Below are 22,680 nucleotides of genomic sequence, written 5' to 3'. Positions count from 1 at the left end.
ATACCAACGACTGCACCTCAGGTAACCCTTCTGTGAAACTCCTGAAATTTGTGGACGACACCACGGTCATCTGTCTAATCCGTGACTGTGATGAGTCTGTATACAGACAGGAGGTGGAGCAGCTGGTCCTATGGTGCGGTCAGAACCACCTGGAGCTGAACCCGCTCAAGACTGTGGAGATGACAGTGGACTTCAGGAGAAGCCCCCCGACACTACCCCGCCTCACCACAGGTCAAGGGTCAGGAAACGGGCAGGAAACATCACTGTAGACCCCTCACACGTCGGACACAATCTGTTTAAACTCCTCCCCTCCAGTAGGTGCTACAGAGCACCGTTTGTCAAAACCACCCGTCTCAAAGACAGTTTCTTCCCCCAGGCTGTTGCTCTGATGAACTCCTAAACAGTCACAGAGTGGCAGGTCAAACAACACTGCATCCTTGTATATTGTATATATTTTTAAAAAAAACATTTACAAATCAGATACAGATAGTTTTGTTCTTAAGCAGCTTATTGACAATATCTTATACAATGTTCAATACCTTCCAAAGAGCTGTATTTTGGTCAGGATGGAAAAGCAGCATTTGACATGAAGTAGGATACTCACTGCTCCTGAAACCTGGCACCTCTTTGCCTTCGGAAGTGCATCAGTATTAGGTGTGCAAAGTCATCCAGTGAGCCGAACTGGACTCTTTGAAGAGCCAGCCCTGGCCCCCAGGGCGTATGTTTGATGCCCCTGCACCAGACCTTTAAGTCTCAGGCTCCCTCTACCAATGCAACATCAAATAAGTAAAACGAAAAAGAGGAGCACACAAGTAAAACAAAATGAGAATTGAAACACAGTTTAAGTTAAAATAAAGTATAAAATGTGACATAAATAAAACATTAGATAAAGTAATTTACACTGTAATTGTCAGTCAATGAAGTGAAAGTAAACGGGAATGCAGTATATGCATGAGCAGAGGTATAATCATATACAATGGTGTAGAAAGTTATAAAACAATAAGTAGCCTACTGTTAAATGGTGAAGTAAGTGAAATTATTTTTTAAATATTAAATGTAATAGAGTAAATTTAAAGTAAAAAAAAAATCCAGTAACGTTAATATTAAGGTTTGAAGTTAGAATAAAAAAAATAGACTTTTTTATTTCTTATTTATTCATTTATCTATTTATTGGCATTTTGGAAAATACACATTCTGCTGGAAATACTACCAGCCTGCGAGATCTTTGGTTCGATCGTCATTTTTCCGAGTTTCAGGAGGAGCACCATGAACGCCCCACGTTGTGGTCATGTGACCCAGCAGCAGGCGGGCCATTCTCAGCTTCTCCTTCGCTCTTTGGCACCAATGTCGGAGGTGTTTGTGCCTGGAAGAAATGGACTCTGGCAATGCACGAATTTGATCATTCAGAGATCCGATCAGCTGAGTCTGTGAATGGCGCCAAAACAGGACCCTAAACCTAAATTTCAAGAAGGTGGGTGCTGAGAAATAACGCGGATGTTACAACGGCTGGAAGGGGGCGGGTTTGTTGTTGTTGATGCTGCTGCTGTAGCTCGACAATAGTGGTCTCCAGGGAAGGAGAACAGAGCTCCAGAGCCTTTATTTGTGTCCATATTTGTGGGGAATTAATTTCAAACACGCCCAAATTTGATTCACATTAAAGCTATTCACCTTAAAATAAAGTTAAATGTGTAAAACAGACGTTAACGCAGTGCTAACAGCTAGCTAGCTTGTTATTTATGCTATGCACGAGCTAAACCCTTTCAGTCACTGACACACAAAAGAGCCTCTGAAACCATGCAGTCTAAGTTATATTAGTTCAAACTCTATCTGAGGACCTTCACAGTAGTTTAAGGAGTTATTACACTTGAATGTATTGTAATTATTTTGTTCTTATCTCTTGTAGTCCTTTCATTTGTTTCCTCTCTTCGCAGGTGAAAGAGTCCTGTGCTTTCATGGGCCACTGCTCTATGAGGCAAAGGTTTGTCTCCATACTGTATGTGTTGTTATGAATTGATTATTAAGTGCAAGACAGATGTCAGCCAACGTATTGACGCAGAGCTGTGTGTGTTTTCTTGTTTTCACAGTGTGTAAAGATCAACATAAAGGACAAACAGATTAAATACTTCATTCATTACAGCGGATGGAACAAAAAGTGAGCAGCTTGGTTTATTACTGTTTCATTGTTTGGCTGTATCTCTCTCTGATCCCCTGCTGTGAGTTAAACCAGTGAGAACTTTTCTTATTTTTTCCTTTGTGATGGTTTGAGATGTTTTTTCTGTTGCAGCTGGGATGAATGGGTTCCTGAAAGCAGAGTTCTCAAATATGTGGACAGCAACCTTGCGAAACAAAAAGAGCTTCAAAAGGCCAATCAGTAAGTTTCCCTTTCCGTGCACAGAAAGTAGAGATGAAGAATTTCTGTTTTTTTTGTGAGATATTTGTTTATGTGTAAAAAAAAAAAAAACCAACAACAACCAAAAAACACCTCCCTGATGTTGAATATTTTGTCATTTTTTCTCCCAAATTGCTTCAACATTTACAAAAGAGAGCAACACAGTTTGCAGTCAGTGTTGGGAACATTACTTTTGAAATGTAATAGGTTACAAATTACTAGTTACCCTGTTAAAAATATAAGTAATGTAACCATTTTAATTACTTCATTGAAGTAATGTAACTTATTACATTTGATTACCTTTCCAACAAATGATTTAATCTGGGCAATTGAGCTGTAAAATGTCCAGAAATAGGCGATGCTAGAAAAAAGCATCCCTGCACATCAAAAAAAAAGCAAAACAACAGAATATATGTTTTATCCTACACGTAGATTGTAAAAATAATGACATCACCCATTGGTTTGTGGACTCCTGTGCAAAGCCTTGAGTTTGGTATTTTGGTCATCACTGTCTTGGTTTTTTGGAGCCAGAAGTGACCGTATTTGGGTGAGAGGCTGGAGCTTAAAGCAGCCCTGCCCTTCACTGTGTGTAACGTTAAGCCTTAAAATGTGAATGGGTGAGTTAGATAGAAATTCACCCCCGTACAGTTGTTGTGAATGCTGAAATTAGCTATAGAGACCAAAACCATTTTTATACCAGGCTGTGAACATGTTTATTTATACAGAGCCCTACACGGGCTGGGACCGAGCTACATTGCTAACTCCCTTGTTAACTACTGTATTTGCCTCCATGACCACTGCGATCATCTGCTGCTGGTTTATTGGAGGTTCCCAGCAACGGCTGGAAGAAGATCAGGGATGCGGCCTTTGTCAGTGATGCCCCAAAGCTATGGAACACACTACCTATAGATATCAGGGAAGCTAGCTCGCTAAATATTTTTAAAAGAAAGCTAAAAACATATCTGTTAAATTTAACCGTTAACAAGCTCTGACTTTCCAGATACAGGTCTAAAACTCTTTCTTTTTATGCTTTTACTTTCTATTTACGCTTCACGCTGCTGCACTTCTTTTAAAATTTTATTTGATTTTATTATTTATAGTTTTACACCTCTGTGACTTAATGAATCAGTTCTGTTTCATGTTCATTCTGTCTGTTTTCACGTGAAGCACTCAGTGCTTATACTGCCCTTATTGTAAAGCTTTTTGTGCTGCGTTTCTTGTATGAAAGGTGCTGTATAAATAAAGTTTATTATTACTATTTATCATTATTTCTGCTGTAAAATTGGACATTTTAACATGGGGGTCTATGAGGATTGACTCGCTTCTGGCGCCAGCCTCAAGTGGCCATATAAAGAACTGCAGATGTTGGCACTTCATGTTGACTTGCTGCTTGACTCTACATATAACCTTTTTACCGAAAATGGTATATTTGGATGTAACCCCTTTGTAATCACCAACATTTTGATTAGTAACTGGAATTTAATTACATAATTTTTTTCAGTAACTGTAACTCATTACAATTCCATTTATTTTGTACTTCATTAACATTCAACTACTTACATGTAGTTATTCCCCAACACTATTTGCACTTAACTGAATTTATAATTTAATTTTAACTGGATTTATTTTAATGAACTTTAATCATTTTTTTCCTTCCCAGGGACCATTATGTTGAGGGAAAGATGAGGGGTTTAGCACCAAGCAAGAAGATTGCTGCTGTGCAGCAGAAAAATGTTGATCTGTAAGTATCCGCCTCATTTAATTCAATATATTTTAAACACGTCATATAAGTAGACATAATGTTGAATGGAATAAAGTTGCATGTATGAACTGAATGTAGTCACGATGCAGTTTGGACCACACAGGGTACATGTGTAATGTGATATTGTCACTTAAGATGTTTCTTTTTTTCTTTTTGTTTTGCATCTTAGGAAAGTGAAAAAGGCAAAGCAGAAGAGTAAGTAAATGTGTCCGCACAACATGTTAGTGGCAGCTTTAACTCAAGTAAATATTGTTAAAAATGAAAACTAAAATCTAACATCAGGTATTTGTCTTAAAGGATAGTTTTTGGGTCATCAGAATGAGACCGTAACATTTGAATATTACAACAAAATGTTCATGTATCTAAGATATTAGGTGTTTCTGCTTTACAGTCAGCATTGTGAGTGTTTTCACATATTCTGGCAGTGCGGATCAGAAGCTTCTCTCCAACAGTACATGAAATGCATTTTCAGATTAGCCACTTTTCAAATTTAGCTCCTTATCAAACGTGTGCTTCACGGTCTAAGGTGATTTGGAGGCACGCTGAACCTGTGAAAATCACCATGGAGAAAAGACATTAAGAGTTCCTGTAGCTGTAGATAAAAATGGACTCAAGTGCTGCTTTATTTACATGTCCTAAGAACTACATAACAACTTGTTGTTTACCTGCTGATCCATTATGCCTAAAAGCACTGTCTTATTTTGTGAACTTGTTATGGATCTGTTCAGTACAAGAAGAGGCTTTGACCTTGATAACTTTTTCAGACTTTTTTTCATGAAACCCTCATTTCTTCATAATTCATAAGCTGTGATGGGTGTCTCGTTTAGCCCCGGGGCCGGGTGAAGGCACCAGTAGCGGAGAAACGCCGCAGGGACCACGGAAGAAGAGGGCTCGGGTTGATCCCACTGTGGAGAGTGTATGTATCATCAGTTATTTGGAACCCTGTGGACACACATGCAAACACACCCACCTGATTTTACAGCTTGATCAGATCATAGCATGGCATTTTGTTTGTGTGTAAAGCAGAGAAAAGGATTAACTGTTTTCTATCTCAGGGCATATTTTTAATCATAAATTGAAACCATGACTGATTATTTGACTCCAAAAACGCAGAGTGGGAAAATATTGGGATGTCAGCCTAAAAATGCCTGTTTAAAATTGAAATTTAAAGGGATAGTGCATCCCATAATCAAAAATACACACTTTTCCCTCTTACTTGTAGTGCTATTTATTGATCTAGATGGTTTTGGTGTGAGTTGCTGAGTGTTGGAAATTTCAGCCATAGAGATGTCTGCCTTCTCTTCAATATAACAGAAAAAAAAGGCACTCAGCTTGTGGTGCTCAAAGCACCAAAAAAATACATTTGAAAAACTCAACAGCAATGTCTCTTCCAGAAATCATGACCTGGTTACTCAAGATAATCCACAGATCTTGTTGTGAGCAGTTTCATGGAGGGACTATTTATTTATACAGAACTACACCCATCAACCGTATCACAGCACAGGAGGAAGTGTGCATCTACTGCCAGCTCACCTAGCACCACTGATGACTAACGTTACAGCTCAGTCGAGAAGGAAGCCTTAAATGTTTACATCTCGGGGTGTCGCAAGCATGGACCTCTAACGCATGAGTAGATGCACTTCTCCTTTTGCTTGGTGATGCGTTTGGCAGATGTAGTTCAGTAGAAAGAAAATAGTTCCTACATGTAACTGCTTGCAACAAGATCTGTGGATTATCTTGAGAAACCGGGTGTGTTCTATCTGAACTGTCCCTATAACATATCACCTTGAGATCAGATATTCAAAGAGTCTATTTACTGCTACTTTACTAGTGGTTTCCAGCTGTGGAGGTAGTTTTGGCTTTATTTGCCCACTGCTGTCGAGGCTTTCAGATGTATTTTTTGGAGCTTTGAGCACCACAAGCTTAGTGCCAACTAGTTCCAATACATTCAAGAGAAGGCAGACATCTCTACAGCCTACACCTCCAACACTCAGCAACTCACATCAAAACAATCTAGATTTATAAATAGCACTACAGGTAAGAGAAAACATAAGTGTTTTTGATTTGTCAGTGAACTGTCCCTTAAAGGCAACTGAGAGATGCTGAACAGCTGTAGTTTACTCAATTTTACATTGAGTAAACTACAGCTGAAACGATTCCTCAAGTAACTCGAATAATTTGATTACTAAAAAGCCTCAAGGCTTCGTTAAATCCAGAACAACTACCCAGCTCACTGTTTAACATGGATATTTATTTCTGTTGGACAACCTGTAACCTGTAGAGATATGAATTAATCATCAAAAATCTGTCTGACGTTTTATAATGAAGAATGAAATATCACTGTGAGGATAGTTTGTGGGTAGACCTACAGTACGTGTGATGAATTAGTGGCACAGGCGCTATTAACAGCCATAGCCGTGCGTAATGGTCACCCGTGGTGACAGCTGTTCTGTTGGAGAACCAGGCTGGTGCGAGACGGTAAAACTGCACTTCTTCTCTGCTGTATTTTTAATCGACAGGTCTAATGAATGGTGGAGCGGGCGCAGATATCGATATGCAAACTGACTGAAGGGTGTTTCTGCATCAGTTTATGTCTGGGTAATTTATGACAAAACTGCGTCCCGTATTGAATCAGTAAGGGACTAGTCTGAGTGGGCGGAAGTTCGCTGCATAGATCAGCCTCTCATTGGGCGGAACGAGCCACCCGCTGAAGTCCCGCCCTACCACCTCCGGTTGTGTAGCAGTTTTCAATCGTTTTCAACACGTCCTTTACTAACTTTTGCAGTGTTTGATCTTGCGGGGTTGTAGCCATTTTTCTGCCATGGTTCGCGTCCTGTAGGCGATATTTTTGTGGCCGTGTTACACCAAAACCTGTTTACCCCCGGCAGTATTTTTGCAAGCACACCATTGCTGTGGCACCGCCCAGAACGATTGTGATTGGTTGAAAGAAATACAAGCAGCCGGGGTGTTTTTTTCTCCAATCTCAAAGTGAGAGTCGGCCCAGCCAGACCTTTGTTTTCTTGAGAAAGGTCTGGTGAGCGAGACTAGTAAGGGACATTACATTTAGTTTTTAATGTGGGACGATCCCGTATTATCCGGGGCGGATGACAACCCTATTGTCTACATGCCTGGGTGTGGCGCTGGCATCAGTCACATTACTTATCCTCAGTTTTACTATCCTTACTTTTATCCAGACCTCTGCAGTCAGGTGCATGTCAGAGCTTTTCGTGGGAAAAAGATTTTGTAACTTTTATGGACACTACTGCGCTACTCGGTCAGTTAATTAACTTCACCACTGAAAAGCCATTTGACTCAGAAAGTAGTGACATCACTACCACCCTACTGAGAATATTGTTAAATTCGTAATGTCGCTGCTTGTAGTGAGCTGCTACCCAACACCGTTTATTTTGACAGCTTGAGAAATAGCAGCGTAGTGTGAGTGCGTATGAAATCAGTCATCTGCGTGACTCTCTCATTTCAGAGACTTTTCTTATCTTCTCTTGTACATATTACTCTTGGCTTTAAATAAAGCTAAAGTAATTTAATGAAAACACAAGGTATTTCTTACTTAATTACTCAATTACTCGCCAGAATAATCGATAGAATACTCGATAACTAAAAGAAACGATAGCTGCAGCCCTAGAATCAACCCATGACTGGTGCAGACAGATAAGGTGTTTACACGTTAGAGATCTTCTCCCCCAAAGCCTCCTCCCAAAGAGCCTCCACAGAACTCTGAGAGGTTGAAGAAAAGGTTTGAATTTGATTGTAAATAGATGAACTCATACCATTTATTTTCATTTTATGGGGCTCACAAAGTTTTTTAAAGGGTCAATTTTTTGTGCACGAATGTGACCGCTGTCCCCTGTGGTCCACATCAAGTGATTCTATGAGCACAGCGTTCCCTCTGGTGCACCCACAGGTCAGAGAAAGACTTAAGTTATTTTCAGAAAGCAAGAAATAGCATGAAATGTTGCATGCAGACAGCAGAGGTAATTATGATGTGCAAACACACCAGGGTGCCAACAAAGGGTTAGTTATGTCACACTACTTATGTCATTAAAGGCCTGAACATTTAAGGGTGGAGGCTGATTGCAGCCACAGAACATCATTATTCTCTCCTATAATACCTGACGGCGGGTTTCCAACAGCAGGAGATGTTGGCATACTGGGATTTTATTTTTACCTCCACCAAGGACTTTTGTTTTCAGTTCGGCTTGTTTGTTTGTTTGTGAACAGGATTGTGGAAAAACTACTACCTGATTTTCATGAAAATTAGTGGACGGGTGAAGCACGGGTCAGGGAGGAACCCAGTGAATTATGTTGCAGATAGGAATCACAGGGCAGATAGACAAATTATTTTTTCATTTATTCCTATATTTTTCACTTTGCAGTTTGATATGTTCTTGTTTGTGTCTTTGTGAGACACAGAAGTATGAAGTGTGTACTACAGAACCTTGAACACTGTAGAGGAGAAAGACAAATCATCTCTGCTCCCAGACACCCATGGAAATAATCAACAATGTGTGTCCAGGAGGAGATGTTCACCAACCGTGTGGAGGTGAAGGTGAAGATCCCTGAAGAGCTGAAACCCTGGCTAGTGGACGACTGGGACCTCATCACCCGACAGAAACAGGTGGAAAAATACACACAGACACAAAGTGTAACAAGTGGCTGTGGATTTATTTCAGCTATGATGACCTGTGGAGGTTAAAAAGTTGGCTTCACAGTAAAGAAAATGTCTGTATAACAAATTCACATGGCCATGCTGCTTTTTAAATCCAACTAAATTAATTTAATGATGGAAACACATTATTAACAACCATTTTTACACCTGGAAACTTGGATTTGGAATTAGGGCTGGGCAATATAGACAACAAATTTATCTCTGTATTTTCAGGCTGAATGGCAACACATGATATATATCCCGATATTTTCTCCTAAGTAGGCTACATGTTCAGTTTCAAGCTGACCCACAGCTAAAGTCCCCTGTTATTTTTGCTGCGTGTGTTTTTCCACAGCAGGGCAGGTATAAGAAGTTTACCTGTTGGAGGTGAGCTGTTTGCAGAGGTGCAGTAAGAGCCTGTTGTCTGCAGCTCTTCATCAATATCTCACTGTGGCTGTTTCTGATTTCACTTTACTCCCTGCCGTATTATTAGACTTGTCTTTATTGAAGAAAAGCCGCTAACAAAGTTCAGCTAATTGAGTGATAAACATATTTCATTTCCTATAGATTCTTCACAATAAAAGTCCCCTGTTATTTTGCTTAGTAAAAACTTTTATTGTGAAGCAGCAAAATAAGGAAATGTTGAGTTTTTCGAGCAGCAACTTCACACAACTTCTAACATGGCTGGAAGCGAACATTAAACAGTAAAATAATAGCAGATATCTAAAGTAAAAACAGGATGCAGGAGAGAAACAAAACTCCAAACCACAGAGATTCAGTCAGAAGCTACAGACGTACTGAGAGCTGAACACACAGAGACTTTTAAAAACACCTTTCTCTCTGGTCTCTGAGGTGAGGAGAGTGTTGCAACACACTTGACGCTTGTTTTAGGGGGAGAACGAAGGTCGTCGGGTGTTGGCTGCGTTTGGCTAGATGTCACTGCTTTTCGACCCACTCTGGAAAGGTCCATCTCTGACGCAGCTCGGCGTGGCACTGGACGTCTAGACTGGAAACGGAAATCTAGACCGATGTAGTACTGTAGACTAATTTACACACAGAGGAGCAGCTCTGTGTCTCTCTTAGTGTTGATGAAGAAACTGTGAGTGAGTGAGTGAGGCAGAGCTGTGCGGAGAGTGTGGGAGAAGAGAGCTGCACACTGGTATGTGTTATGTAACGCAACTTGACCCTCTATCGATATAAACTGTGTTGTCTAAATGTATATTGTGCTTGAAAATGTATTGATGCATCGTACTTAGTTGTTATATCGCCCAGCCCTACTGGGAATGAACCAGGAGTGAATCACTGTGTCAAAACCAAAATCAGTCCTCAACTCTTTTCTCAGAATTTAGATTCCTTCTCTCGTGTTTTTTTGGAGTCAGATCAGATCTCACAGTACAGTACACTTCAAAATGATACCACATCATAACACTGTGATAGGTTAAGATGTTGATTAAACACCAAAATTTGACATCACTGACCAGAATTTGTCACGAAAGTCTCCTGCAAAAGGTGGAGAGCAGCAAACTGAAGATCAAAGTTGCAGATGAAAGTCACGGGATGCACAAGCTGTGCAATGTAGCACTGACAGGAAATTGTTGGACACAATTATACCTGTCGTTGCCTTCAAAGTGAGGAATACGGTGATATTTTGTAACTCACTAGCAGACTAAATGCATGTTTTCTGTTGCCTACAGTTATTTCATCTGCCTGCTAAGAAGAATGTTGAGACCGTCTTGGAGGACTATGCAAACTACAAGAAATCAAAAGGAAACTCGGACAATAAGTAAGAATCAACGCAAATTATGTGACTGTAGAGACATGTCTGTACCCTGTTATAATCTGTTCAGCCTCATACAATGGTTTTTGCATTCTTCCCCATCACTGTCTTCCCTTCTATGGAATAAATGACAGGTTGTTTCCTGCATAATCTTGTGTCCTTTACCCAGCATGGTGCCATTTGTTCACAATATCTACTTTACCTCAGCCGTGATTAAAGTGTAATTTCAGCATTTTTCAACCTAGACTCGACTTCCCCATGTTTTCTTGACTTGGTGGGTAATGGGAGCAACAATTTTTGAAATTGGTCCAGTATTGAGTGAGAACAATGCAGCCAACAGTAGCAAAACAGGCTGCAATGTAAACACTCAGGGCACATTCGCACCGCCAATTTATGTCCACTTGGAAGTGCGTGATTTTGCTGCTGACGTGTTCACATTATTATTTTAAGTGTCTGACAACATAATGGAAAGGATCCCTACAGAAACAGACCTTTTGTTAAATATTAAAAGCCTTGAAATCACCATCACAAAACCCACCAAGCTCCATTTAAATAAAGAGGTATTTTAACATCAGAAAACACACTTTATTCAAATTTGACCGAGAGAAAATGAAACTCACAAATAGTGAGTCACAAAGTCTTTGTTTCTTCTTTTCACCGTTCCAACAATCACCAACTCTGGTACAGTTGAAATTAACCCTTAATTCACCCAGTTAGATGTGAAGACATGCTGGCTCTATACATGCTAAAATGATTATTCATTTAAGTGGGGTCTGGTTGGTTTGGATGTAGCGATTTTGGGGCTGTTTCTCATTAAACGCCACAGATCCTACTCTACAACAAAAAAGTCTGTCTCTGTCGGGTCCTCTCCATAATGTTGTCAGACACCTAAAATAAGAATCTGAGCCAGTCAGTGGCAAAAATAAACACTTTTAGTTGATGTAGCAGTGTAAATTATTTGTGCACGTATTATTTTTGACATCTGTTTTAGAGTTAGTCTTTGTAGTTTTTTAGTCTCAAATTCAGGACATTGTAGTCAGCTTTAAGTCATTAGGTTTTGTAGATGTTTTAATCTAATCTAGTTTGATTTATTCATGTATCAGAAATTGGAATCAAGGTGACAGGTCGTATAATAATTTCATTTAGACATTTTTTTCTACATCATTTGAAAAGCTCAACGTCTCTCTATCTATGCTCTCAAAAACTTTGACACAACAAACCAACTAATATCAGACAACTAGGATTTGTACCAGGGTTCATTGTAAACTCTGACTTATCAATCACACTGTTAAGAAGCAGAAAAATAACTTACAACAGATTGGTCTCACAGAGTTATTGATTAAAACTAAGCTTTCATCTCTGTCAGAGAAAACTCAGCTGAGTTCAGACTGTTTGCTAACAGCACAGCTACTGAGCCTCCTACCTGCCTGTCAAACAGCAATCTAACCATGAACCTCCTGAGACAGTCGGGATTGAGTGGAGCCATGCGGGGTTCAGCTGTGAAGTCTAGAAGTCTGTGAAGACTATTTACTTGAGTTTACCAGCACGTCCCTCGTGCGGCATTTGAAGAAAATTAGAAGTGTGGTTGTCCTCGGCTTTCAATGTCAGATAGTCCACTGCTTATGCTTTTCGTTGCGCCTTGTCTCATCAACAAAAGTGAAACATAGATTATTTTCAAGATCTGTTTTTAGGTCGTCATCGTCTAGTTTTCATCATGGAAAAAAGATGACAGAAAATAACACCGTGCACACATGCCCCAAGTGGTTAAATTGCATCCTGTTTCCCGGCTGATAGCTGCAGCATTCTTGCTCAATTCTGGACTTATTTCAAAAATGACAGTTCCTATTAGTCATTTGGAAACATAATTATAGGAAAATAGGTTGAAAAGTACCAGTTAATAACTGTGTAATTAATTATAACATAACAGAATATATCTCCATGTTTTAGTCAATTTGCAAATCATTAATGCTGCTGGCCATTCTCCTAAATTACCACATTTTAAATTGATGGGTGTTTTTTTTGTTGTTGTTTTTTCACCAAGCTACCTTTTTTAATTAATTTCAGTAGGATATTAAAATACACCTGCTAAGATTAGATACTTGCTTAGTTTAATCAAAGTCGTGGTGTTGTACGGTAATGCAGTGGAGAACACAGACAGATATGAAAATGTTAGCTAGACTCGTGCATTCATGTGCTCTCTTACAAATCAGAGAAACAATTTACTTTATTATAAGTTAGCAAAACTCATTTTTATTGAGTTCAAATAGAAAAAAGTAATGAAATTCATAATATCTTTTTGACGGCATCCCTGATTTCTTATTGTCTTTCTAATGGGTCTAATTGTCTGTCATAGTTTTTTAATCTCAAGTTTCACATTTCCAAATTCCTCCAAGCAGGTGAGCACACCAGGCTGGCCGACTTTAAGCAGTTTAATCTGCATCACAGCACAACGAAAACCTTACACTCACTCACTTTGAATAAACCCAAGCAATATATGAGCTTTGACTGATTTCCTTCGTAAAGCAAATTTTAAATTCTCTTCTATTTATGGCTTCCTCAAGCTGTGATCTCTTAAGTCTCCACTGCTGCTCTCCCCAGAGAAATAACATGTGACTTCTTTCTGTGCCCTTCACTTAGGGAGTACGCAGTAAACGAGGTTGTGGCGGGGATTCGGGAATACTTCAACGTCATGCTGGGCACTCAGCTGCTTTATAAGTTCGAGAGACCGCAGTATGCTGAGATCCTGACTGAACACCCAGACATGCCGATGTCCCAGGTGTACGGAGCTCCACACTTGCTGCGCCTATTTGGTAAGGACCCTGGACACACTGTGAAACACATATATACATCAGATACCGCCACAGGCACTAGTGGCGCTGAAAGCCCCCTGCTGCATCACTTCACGTTGCCGTGTCTGCCAAAGAAGTTGCACATGAACACACCACAGAGACTCAAACCAACAGTAAACCAGCATGTATGTTCCGCGCTTGCATGAGAGGAAATAACTCTCCAAACCAGCAAACAGTGGTAGTCCGTGTCCGTCATTCAAAAAGGGAAACTGGAAGACTGTCTTAATGCTAATTAGCCAGTTAGCCCATTAACGACACAATCCAATGATGAAAGAACAGAACATATTTACTGTGTGCCAGTGAACAGTAACACAAACCACAGAGAATTGTTCCAGCTAAAGAGCTTGTGGCTCGTGGTTTGTTTTGGTCTCACGCCCTCTTGACTTCAGCTCTTTGTTTACTCTCCTTACCTCTGTTGTCCTTCTCATGCGCTGAGCTGAACTGCCAATCAGAGCGATTTCATTTACCAACATGCTCTGCGGTCTCCAATGTCGATTCAGCAAGCTGAAAAAAAATCCAACTAGCGCCAACGAGGGCCACAGGAACTCACTGTCAGTCCAACATTGACCAACGTCTGACCGCTGGCTTGGTGTGTCCGGGCCTTTACAGGTTACACACCCACAGTTTAAGATAATGCACGAAATCAGCTTAGTTGTATCTCTGCGCTATACAGTAATGAGCATAAATAATGCATGTGCTCAGTTATTTGTGCTCTTTTCTGTGTAGAAATAAGATAACCCATGATGATAATCAGATCAGCTAGTCAGTGTGACATTTACTGTGACAGTTAATGGTGAAATGATTGATAATTGCCGTCACAACATTTTTTACTGAGGTTAAATTGAACACCACACTCTAGGAAAACTCAGCTGCGTTCTTAAGATGACTGATTTGGTTACTGATGCTAATAAACACCTCTGACTTCACAAATACCCAACAGTCAAGCATAATATAACAGTTGGCTTAAAGGATGAAGGACTGTCATCTCAGCTGAAATAATAGTGGGCCAGTTATGTGAGAATGAAACTGATCTGGGGTTCTCACCAAATACAGCTTCATGCACGTTAGAAATATAACCAGTCAGTTAATTCTATAGTTTTCACAAATACTGTAAAACCTCAATTAAATGCCTAGTCCCTTTTACTAGCCCAGTGTGGCTACACATTTAAAAAAAAAATAAAATAAAGGCCTGTCTCAATTAGAGGCCTGGTCTGGTTGCCAGGCAGTTCATTTTTATAGAAGTTCTTTGGATGTGTCAAACTGGACCGTTGACCGCCTACTGGAGCTAATGTTAGTTAACTGCCTGGATCGCACATACAGATGTAAATGTTTAATGTTAGCTCGGTTCATGTCATTTTCCTGAAACCATGAGCACCAGAGAAGACTGTAATTCATTCAGATTTACCAGCATGATGGTAAACAAGTGGTGTCTCTCTTCCTCTGAGGCTGTCATAAATCAGAATATGTGTCCATTCCTTGATTACCCGGTAACGTATTTATATTCCTTTATTCCATAAGGGTCCACCGATCAAAGGAAGCTCAAGTGTTTTTCATAATAATTTATCCAAGTTATGAATATTATTTTAACAGGATAAAGTGGTGGTGTGTTGGTATGCCGGGTGCTGTAATCCTCAAGTGCCGTGAAACAAGTGTCATAGCATAACACATAATTGATATATTATTTAAAGCCTAATTTTTATACAAGTAATATTCATACTGGTTCTAATAAATGATTTGAGTGTATTTCCCATCTTTGCTGCGCAGTAGTTTTGTGCAAAAATAATTAAAGGGTTGTCTCATATATAAGCCTGTTGAGTTCAGTGATTTGAGGAAATAATAGCCCGGGCTACTGTTTGAAGTTTGAAGATAAGTAAACAAATCTAATCAGATTAATCTACAATTGAAATAATCGTTAGTTGCAGCTCCAGTGGTGGCTGTGTAGGACTGTTTCCGTCTAGTGTGACCCAGACATTTCCAAAAACTCCAGAGTATTGTTAAATCCAAGAGTCAAAATTTATGTATGTATTTACTTCCAAAATTCATAATATGTTTTTATCTATAATAATACTCCGCTTCAATCTATATTTGTTGGTGTTTACCCTTTAAAAACAACATTTTCATCGCTGTCAAAAAACTGTTTCCTCTCCTACTTGCTGCACACAAAGGAAGGCACATACTTGTATTAACAAGGCAGTCTCACACCAGTCTAATAACATCATAAATGACGTTTGCTCATTAAAGACAGTTGGTTTTATAAAAAAGATTAACACATTTAATCCAGTAAATCTCCTTATTCGAATCGAGGATTTTGTTTGAGGATTTTATTTTACTTTTTTTTTACAGTGATGACATCATAAAATAGAACGACAGACATCAGAGGCTTTATTTGAAAACCTCAGTAGCAGCTTTGAATTTAAAAAGTGACATGCACAACAGCCATAGAATCTCCAGAAAATCTATGATACATATAAATACAGAATATTTTGTCCATATCAGCTACCCTGGGGTCTGTTTTTATCTCAGGTCAACAGCTGTGTTTAAAGAAAAAAACATGTATCCCACTTAAAAAAAATAGATATACAGGTCATCTTTTGCACGTCTATCCATTTGGAAGAGTGATTCCTCCTCAGGTGCTCTCCCTGCTCTCCCTGAGGTTTCTACCATTTTTTCCCCCATGTTTAAGGTTTTTTGGGGAGTTTTTCCTTATCTGCTGTGAGGGTTTAAAGGACAGTGGGATGTTGTGTGCTGTAAATAGACTTAAATTCTGTGTATATAAGGTACAAACATGAGTATGACATGTTATTTCTGTCATTTTTGTTAAAAAACATCCTCCACCCTGCTGTCTCCCTCTGCATGGTTCCTCACACACTGTCTGTTCTACTCTGACAGTTCGTATTGGAGCCATGCTGGCCTACACTCCACTGGATGAGAAGAGCCTGGCTTTGCTGCTCAGTTACCTCCAAGATTTCCTCAAGTAAGGTTCAACTCCGACCACACCACCAGAGCCTCCATGTCATGCTTGGCTGATTCTCAAATGTCATGTTACATCCACATTCGTATTAGTGCAGCCAAGCTTTGTTGCAAATCCGCAAAACATGAAATTGATTTTCTGCTCTGGAAAATATTTTTGCTGAGACTGATGGACATTCAGCAGCTTTTTATGGCAGATAGATCTGATGTTTGGCTTCTTTTTATTATTTAAAATGGTTTCGGAGATGAGTCATGCGTGGTGTTTGATTCGTTTTGATTAGTTGTGTCAAATCTTTATCAAAACTAAGTCCGAAACAGCACTGCAGACATATTCTTACTGACTGAAGTAAATCGGATTCTCAAGTGGTTGAATGGTGACATAGGAATAGTATTTAGGTTTAATTTTCAGAAATTACTCAGGCTTCACGGAACAGCTTGTGCAATGTTAGAAACAAAATGAAATATAAAATATAGTAATTCTGAGCAAAAGATCTCAAGGCGCAGAAATTACCCGAAGTGTCAAGATCCATGTACTTTTTTCAAACATTCAAGTGAAGTCTTTTCAGCCGGAGCACCAGACTGGAAAATGGATTAATGGGGACCTTATTGAGGCATTCTTTTCTTAGATAATTACACTTCTGTGTTTGCCAGCATGACGTTACTCTCTGACCAAAAGACCGCATTAGTTGTAGAAAAGAAGGGATAACAGATGTTTCTAAAGATCCGTGTGAATTCAGTCTAAATATCAGGCCAGAAAACCTCTGACTTATCATGTCAGACATCTTTATGTCACTGTACTCACTGTCAAAAAACACTATAATATAAGACACTGGTTAAATTAAGCCTGCTGTGCAGAATAAAGACTTTCTTACTTTCTTACCTCAGTTTAAAAATCATCAGGGTTCCTGCAAAACATTAAAAAGTCTACAAAGGGACTGAATTATTCATCTGAAAATAAGACCTCAGTTGCTACTAAGATGTCTTAACACAATCTTTTTGATGTTTAAAAAATGCCGTTAGTTGTGAAAACCTTGGGTGCCCTCCAAATTGCATAGTTTCTTTTTACTTTTAGTTGATACTGCAGCTGCCCTTAAAAAGTCCTTCCTGTTGCATGCAGTATGCACACAATCAAGACATTACACCCTGAACTTTGACCCTCTTGCTTTTTTATCCGTTACCATGGAGATAAAACAAACGCCACTTATCAAATTCGCCACAGACGGAGATCAACCTGGAGAGCTCTGCTGTTGTTACTTTGCAATGTATGTAGTTAAACTTTAAATTTACAACTGCACAGATTGTAGATTTGAACACATTTGTGACAGTGAAATTACATCTGCAATTCTCTATCAGTCATTTTCATCTTCCGTCCTTTTGTTGTTTGTGTTATTTATGATTATTTTGTTTACTTAAACAATTAATATTCCTATTATAATGATTCAGCTGGTCATCAGTTGCTTGAATGCACCGTCATCCGTCATTGCAGCTTCTGAAAGCTGTCAATCAGCTGTCATCAGTTTGCGTCTCAGTAGAGGCAACATATCGTCCACTGTGCAGAGGATTGTGGGTCAGAATAGCCAGAAAAGCATGTTGGCTTACATACTGTAAAATCAGACTGGATGTAGTAGAACGTCCTGGTATTTTTGGCACACTGCATTTGACATACTAAGCTATATAGTATGGTAGTGTGGGGATTGGAAAGCACAGCCGGTGTTGGTGAACAGATAGCTAGCAGCTCTGGACATGGCCGCTGTTGAGGGACAAATGTTTCAGCTTTCAGTAATAACCCTTTCTGTCCTTCCACACAATAATGATCAATCTATAATGTTCTTCAGGTACCTGGTGAAGAATTCATCCACCCTCTTCAGTGCCACCGATTACGAGGTCGCGCCTCCAGAGTACCACCGCAAGGCCGTGTGAGAGCTCTCAGCACACAGCGCTCCTGTCGATGCTCATCTCCCACGCCACATGTAAAATAACCATTACCATCCTTTTGAGTGCAGACTTGGATGAGATTTTTCACTTGAACTGATTCACTTCCTCCGTAAAGGTCTCCGGAGCTTGTCTCAGTTCAGAAGTAAAAAAAATACATAAATGAGGAAACCTTTTTTAAGCAGAAATGCTCCTCTTTTCTCCCTCTGTCCTTTTTGCTCTCTTATTTGAAAAATACACATGAAAAAAATGTATTTTCTGTCGACGAGTGTCTGTTTCCACAAACAGCTCTTTGGTGTTTTTGTGCATTCCACCTGATAGATATTTGTTACTGTTGCATGTGTGTATTTATTAGTGTTTCTTCTGCCACATGAGGTGCAGTGTAATGCTGGACGACACGCTCAGCACTCAGCAGTTGATGTTTTTGTATCTGTATCTTGTGCATTTGTATCAATTTGTAAAAAAAAAAAAAAAAAAAAAAAGTTTCTACACAATCTAAATTGTTCGTGTTTTCTTGTTTCGTGTCTTGTAAAATATTTAGTGTCATCACTGTTCTTCCAAAAATGCATTTTGCTAAATTTCTGACGAAATAAGATGAAAAAATGACAGAGGAAAGTCTCACAGGGACATCAAGGCACAACATCAGACATCAAAGTCTTAGATGGTTTCATATTCGTCTGAGGGACAGGTGGGCAGAAACATCTGTCTGTCCTGCACGTGGTCAGTTTATTAAAATAAAAAAAAATGTGCCAGTGCCGCCTTTTATTATTCAAGGACTGTTTTTAAGACTTTCATCCCCAAGACGGGCAGTACCACAGATTTAACAACACATGACGGAGAATTAAACACGTCCCAAGACCAAAATGAATAAATTATTTTTACCTGACATATAGATGTTTTAAAGGGACAGTTTACCCCCATATCAAAAAATACATAGCTCCTTTTCCAACATTTCCAGGAAGCTTTATTTCCAGGAATTTATTTACGTGGGTAAAGAATTCCTGGTAATCTGTGTGGTTTGCATTTCCACTGCAACTCAAAGTTCCGGAAAATGTATTCAAATCAGCAGACCCGGCCGTTTTGAGTCGCCGACTCGAAGTCCCGCTGAAATTCTTCCTTGGCAAATACGCTCAAAAGAGCCTGGACCTCATCGTCCGTTCACTTCTCATAGCTTCTCTTCTTTTGCTCCATTTTCCAAATGATCATAACAAACGAGGTGAAGCTTGTAGAAATGAAATAAAGTTTGCAGCCACACTGGCGTGGAAGTGCGGAACACTGCAAGTGTGTGTTCCACCAAATAGCGTTCCTCAGCTAACAGCCCTGCCCCTCAGGAGTTCCAGGGAATCTGAAAAGTCCTACCCCCCTACTAGGTACTTTTTTCAGGGAAAGTTTGGGGTTGAGGGAAAGTTTTTTCCCCGGGTAATTTCAATGGAAACGCACCGAGGTTTTTCAAAATCCCGGGTAACTGATCAAAGTTCCTGCGGTGGAAAAGGGGCTATTTCTCCTCTTACCCCTAGTGGTCTTCATTAGTCTAGATTCTTTTGGTTTGAGATGCTGAGTGTTGGAGATATCAGCCGTAGAGATGTCTGCCTTCTCTCAGATATATTGGAACTAGATGGTACTCAGCTTGTGGTGCTTAAGTGCCAAAAACAATTACATTGGACGTGTCTTTCCAAAAATCATGACCCAGTTACACGCTTCCTTCTGCATGATGATTCAGTTTGATGTAGTTTGGTTGAAAGAAAGAAGTTCCTTCATGAAACTGCTCATGACACGGTCTGTGGGTTACCTTGAATAACTGAGTCATGATTTCTGGCAAGAGACATTGCTGTTGAGTTTTTCAAATGTATTTTTTAGGCACTTTGAGCACCACAAGCCAAGGTTCATACAGTTCCATTATATTCAAGAGGAAGCAGACATCTCTATGGTCGATATCTCCAACACTCTGCAACTCAAACTAAAACAATTTAGACTGATAAATAGCACTACAGATAAGAGAAGAAAAAAAATATATTATTGATTTTGGGGTGAACTGTCCCTTTAAATTCTCTAAAAAAGACATTTAAAGTCAGTCTGCAGAAGATATCAAGTCAAGGAGACAACATAACCCATGATAAAAAAAATTATTAGTTGCAGTCTCATACAAAATAGTTAAGATAGCTCCACCCCGACCAACTACAATAGTAAAGTCCTGCTTTAATATAGATAAATAAGGTAATGATATAATAATAGTGTAACAATCACAGGGGCAGTTTTTCTGCATTGAATACTTTTAATACTTAAACCCCCTGTAGTATGCATTATGATGCCAGTTAGTAAAAAAAATGTTAGTGATGATTCATTTTTTTTATTTATTTATACTTTTTGTCATAAAAAATATATACACAGCTCTGGAAAAAAATAAGACACCACAGCAAAATGATCAGATTCTCTGATTTCACTATTTATGCGTTCAAATTAAATTAACATTTTTGTTTCATTCTATAAACTCCTGACAACATTTCTCCCAAATTCCAAATAAAAAAATTTTCATTTAGAGCATTTTCTTTGCAGAAAATGACAAATGATCAGAATAACAAATAAGATGCAGTGTTTTCAGACTTCGAATAATGCAAAGAAGACAAGTTCATGTTAATTTTTAAACAACACAACACTAATGTTTTAACTAAGGAAGAGTTCAGAGATGAATATTTGGTGGACTAACCCTGATTTTCAGTCACAGCTTTCATGCGTCTCGGCGTGCTCTCACCAGTCTGTCACATTGCTGTTGGGTTCTATGCCATGTTCTATGCCACTCCTGGTGCAAAAATTCATGCAGCTCAGCTATGTTTGATGACTTGTGACCAATGGGGTTCAGGTCTGGAGATTGGGCTGGCCATGGCAGGGTCTTGATCTGGTGGTCCTTCATCCACACCTTAATAGACCTGGCTGTGTGGCATGGAGCATTGTCCTGCTGGAAAAACCAGTCCTCAGAGTTGGGGAAATTTGTCAGAGCAGAAGAAAGCAAGTTTTCTTCCAGGAAACCTTGTGTGTGGCTTGATTCATGCGTCCTTCACAAAGACAAGTCTGCCCAACTCCAGCCTTGCTGAGGCACCCTCAGATCATCACTGATCCTCCACCAAATTTCACAGTGGGTGTGAGACACTGTGGCTTGTAGGCCTCTCCAGGTCTCCGTCTAACCGTTAGACGACCAAGTGTTGGGTAAAGCTGAAAACTGGACTCATCAGAAAAGATGACCTTACTCCAGTCCTCTATGGTCCAATCCGTATGGTCTTTTGCAAACCTCAGCCTGACTCTTCTTTGCTTCTCATTAATGAAGGGCTTTTTTTCTAGCTTTACACGTCTTCAGCCCCTAGGATTCTGCATTCTCGCCGTGCACTTCACCCCAGCTGCCATTAGCCATTCTTTCTGTAGGTCCCTTGATGTGGTTGCTGAGTGACATTCGAATGAGTTGACGGTCATCCCGGTCAGTGAAGAGTCGTTTTCACCATCTGCTGGTCTGTAGCTTTGTTGTCCCCAGTGTCTGCTGCTTGACCTTGTTCTTATGAACCTCCGTCTTAGAAATTTTAAGGATGGAAGCAGCCTGACACTCACTGTATCTCTCTGCCAGTAAAGCCAGAATTGAACCCTTTTTTCTACCCTCAAAACTTATTTTAACTCTTTTGGCATGTCAGTAGCTATTTTTTGATTCCAATTACTTTTGAGGTACTATAAGCACTGTTTTTGCCACTCAGCTGGTCATATTGCAAGAGGATAGTGATGACCACTGCAGTGGTTTTTATACTTTTCCTCATGATATAAGATTTGGTTGAGGTGATCACCTAATCAGTACCTCAATAAGTAGTATGAGGTGTGCTTGTGTTGGGATTCAACAGACATTTTGCACACAATATCAGTGGGCTCTTATTTTTTTGTAGAGCTATATATATATATACACACATATATATTTTCCTTTTTTTTTACCTTAAAGCAACAGAGAGTAAGTAGAGTAAGAAATTCAAAAAAAGACTTGTATACGATACTCATGGAAAATATTCAAAAACCTTTAAGTTTAAAATTCATGCCATTTGAAATTGAAAAACATTAAAAATAAACTCCTTTCATAAGTTTATATGTCTGAGCGTTACCCTCAGACAACATGGTACCACTGTGGAACAACCCATATGAATGAATGTGTTAAAGAACATATTTCAGCAAAATGTACATAAACAAAACAAGTTTAGATTTCAGTGTTTGATTTTTTTTGCTTTAGATAGACTTTTTGAATGAATAGCTACAGGTTGCATTAATGATTTAATTAATTTACAACTAAACTGATAAATGGATTTTACCATT

At 39.3% G+C, this 22,680-nt stretch overlaps 1 protein-coding gene across 2 annotated transcripts; it reads left to right on the top strand.

Annotated features, from left to right (window-relative positions):
- Positions 1-1,287: 1,287 nt before the first annotated feature.
- Positions 1,288-18,839, top strand: LOC126393612 (mortality factor 4-like protein 1). 2 transcript variants are annotated; one of them, XM_050049854.1, is made up of 12 exons: positions 1,289-1,471; positions 1,932-1,978; positions 2,085-2,152; positions 2,285-2,371; positions 4,050-4,130; positions 4,321-4,346; positions 4,979-5,067; positions 8,686-8,787; positions 10,512-10,600; positions 13,232-13,404; positions 16,333-16,417; positions 18,249-18,839. In XM_050049854.1, the coding sequence occupies exons 1-12, from the start codon at positions 1,432-1,434 to the stop codon at positions 18,331-18,333; spliced, it is 972 nt and encodes a 323-aa protein (XP_049905811.1). In that variant the 5' UTR covers positions 1,289-1,431; the 3' UTR covers positions 18,334-18,839. The 2 variants fall into 2 exon arrangements, with proteins under 2 accessions (XP_049905820.1, XP_049905811.1); XM_050049863.1 differs by lacking the exon at positions 8,686-8,787 and having other exon boundaries at positions 1,288-1,471.
- Positions 18,840-22,680: the final 3,841 nt, after the last annotated feature.

This window comes from Epinephelus moara, chromosome 1, assembly GCF_006386435.1.
Source record: "Epinephelus moara isolate mb chromosome 1, YSFRI_EMoa_1.0, whole genome shotgun sequence".
Taxonomy (NCBI): Eukaryota; Metazoa; Chordata; class Actinopteri; order Perciformes; family Serranidae; genus Epinephelus; species Epinephelus moara.
This window is presented reverse-complemented; position numbering and strand designations above follow the sequence as displayed.

What these genes read in the sequence shown, in the direction of transcription:
- LOC126393612 (XM_050049854.1), top strand. Translation starts at nt 1,432, where the DNA reads ATGGCGCCAAAACAGGACCCTAAACCTAAATTTCAAGAAG. An exon ending in CACTGCTCTATGAGGCAAAG is followed by an intron (nt 1,979 to 2,084) that starts GTTTGTCTCCAT and finishes TTGTTTTCACAG; the next exon opens with TGTGTAAAGATCAACATAAA. An exon ending in ACACTTGCTGCGCCTATTTG is followed by an intron (nt 13,405 to 16,332) that starts GTAAGGACCCTG and finishes CTACTCTGACAG; the next exon opens with TTCGTATTGGAGCCATGCTG.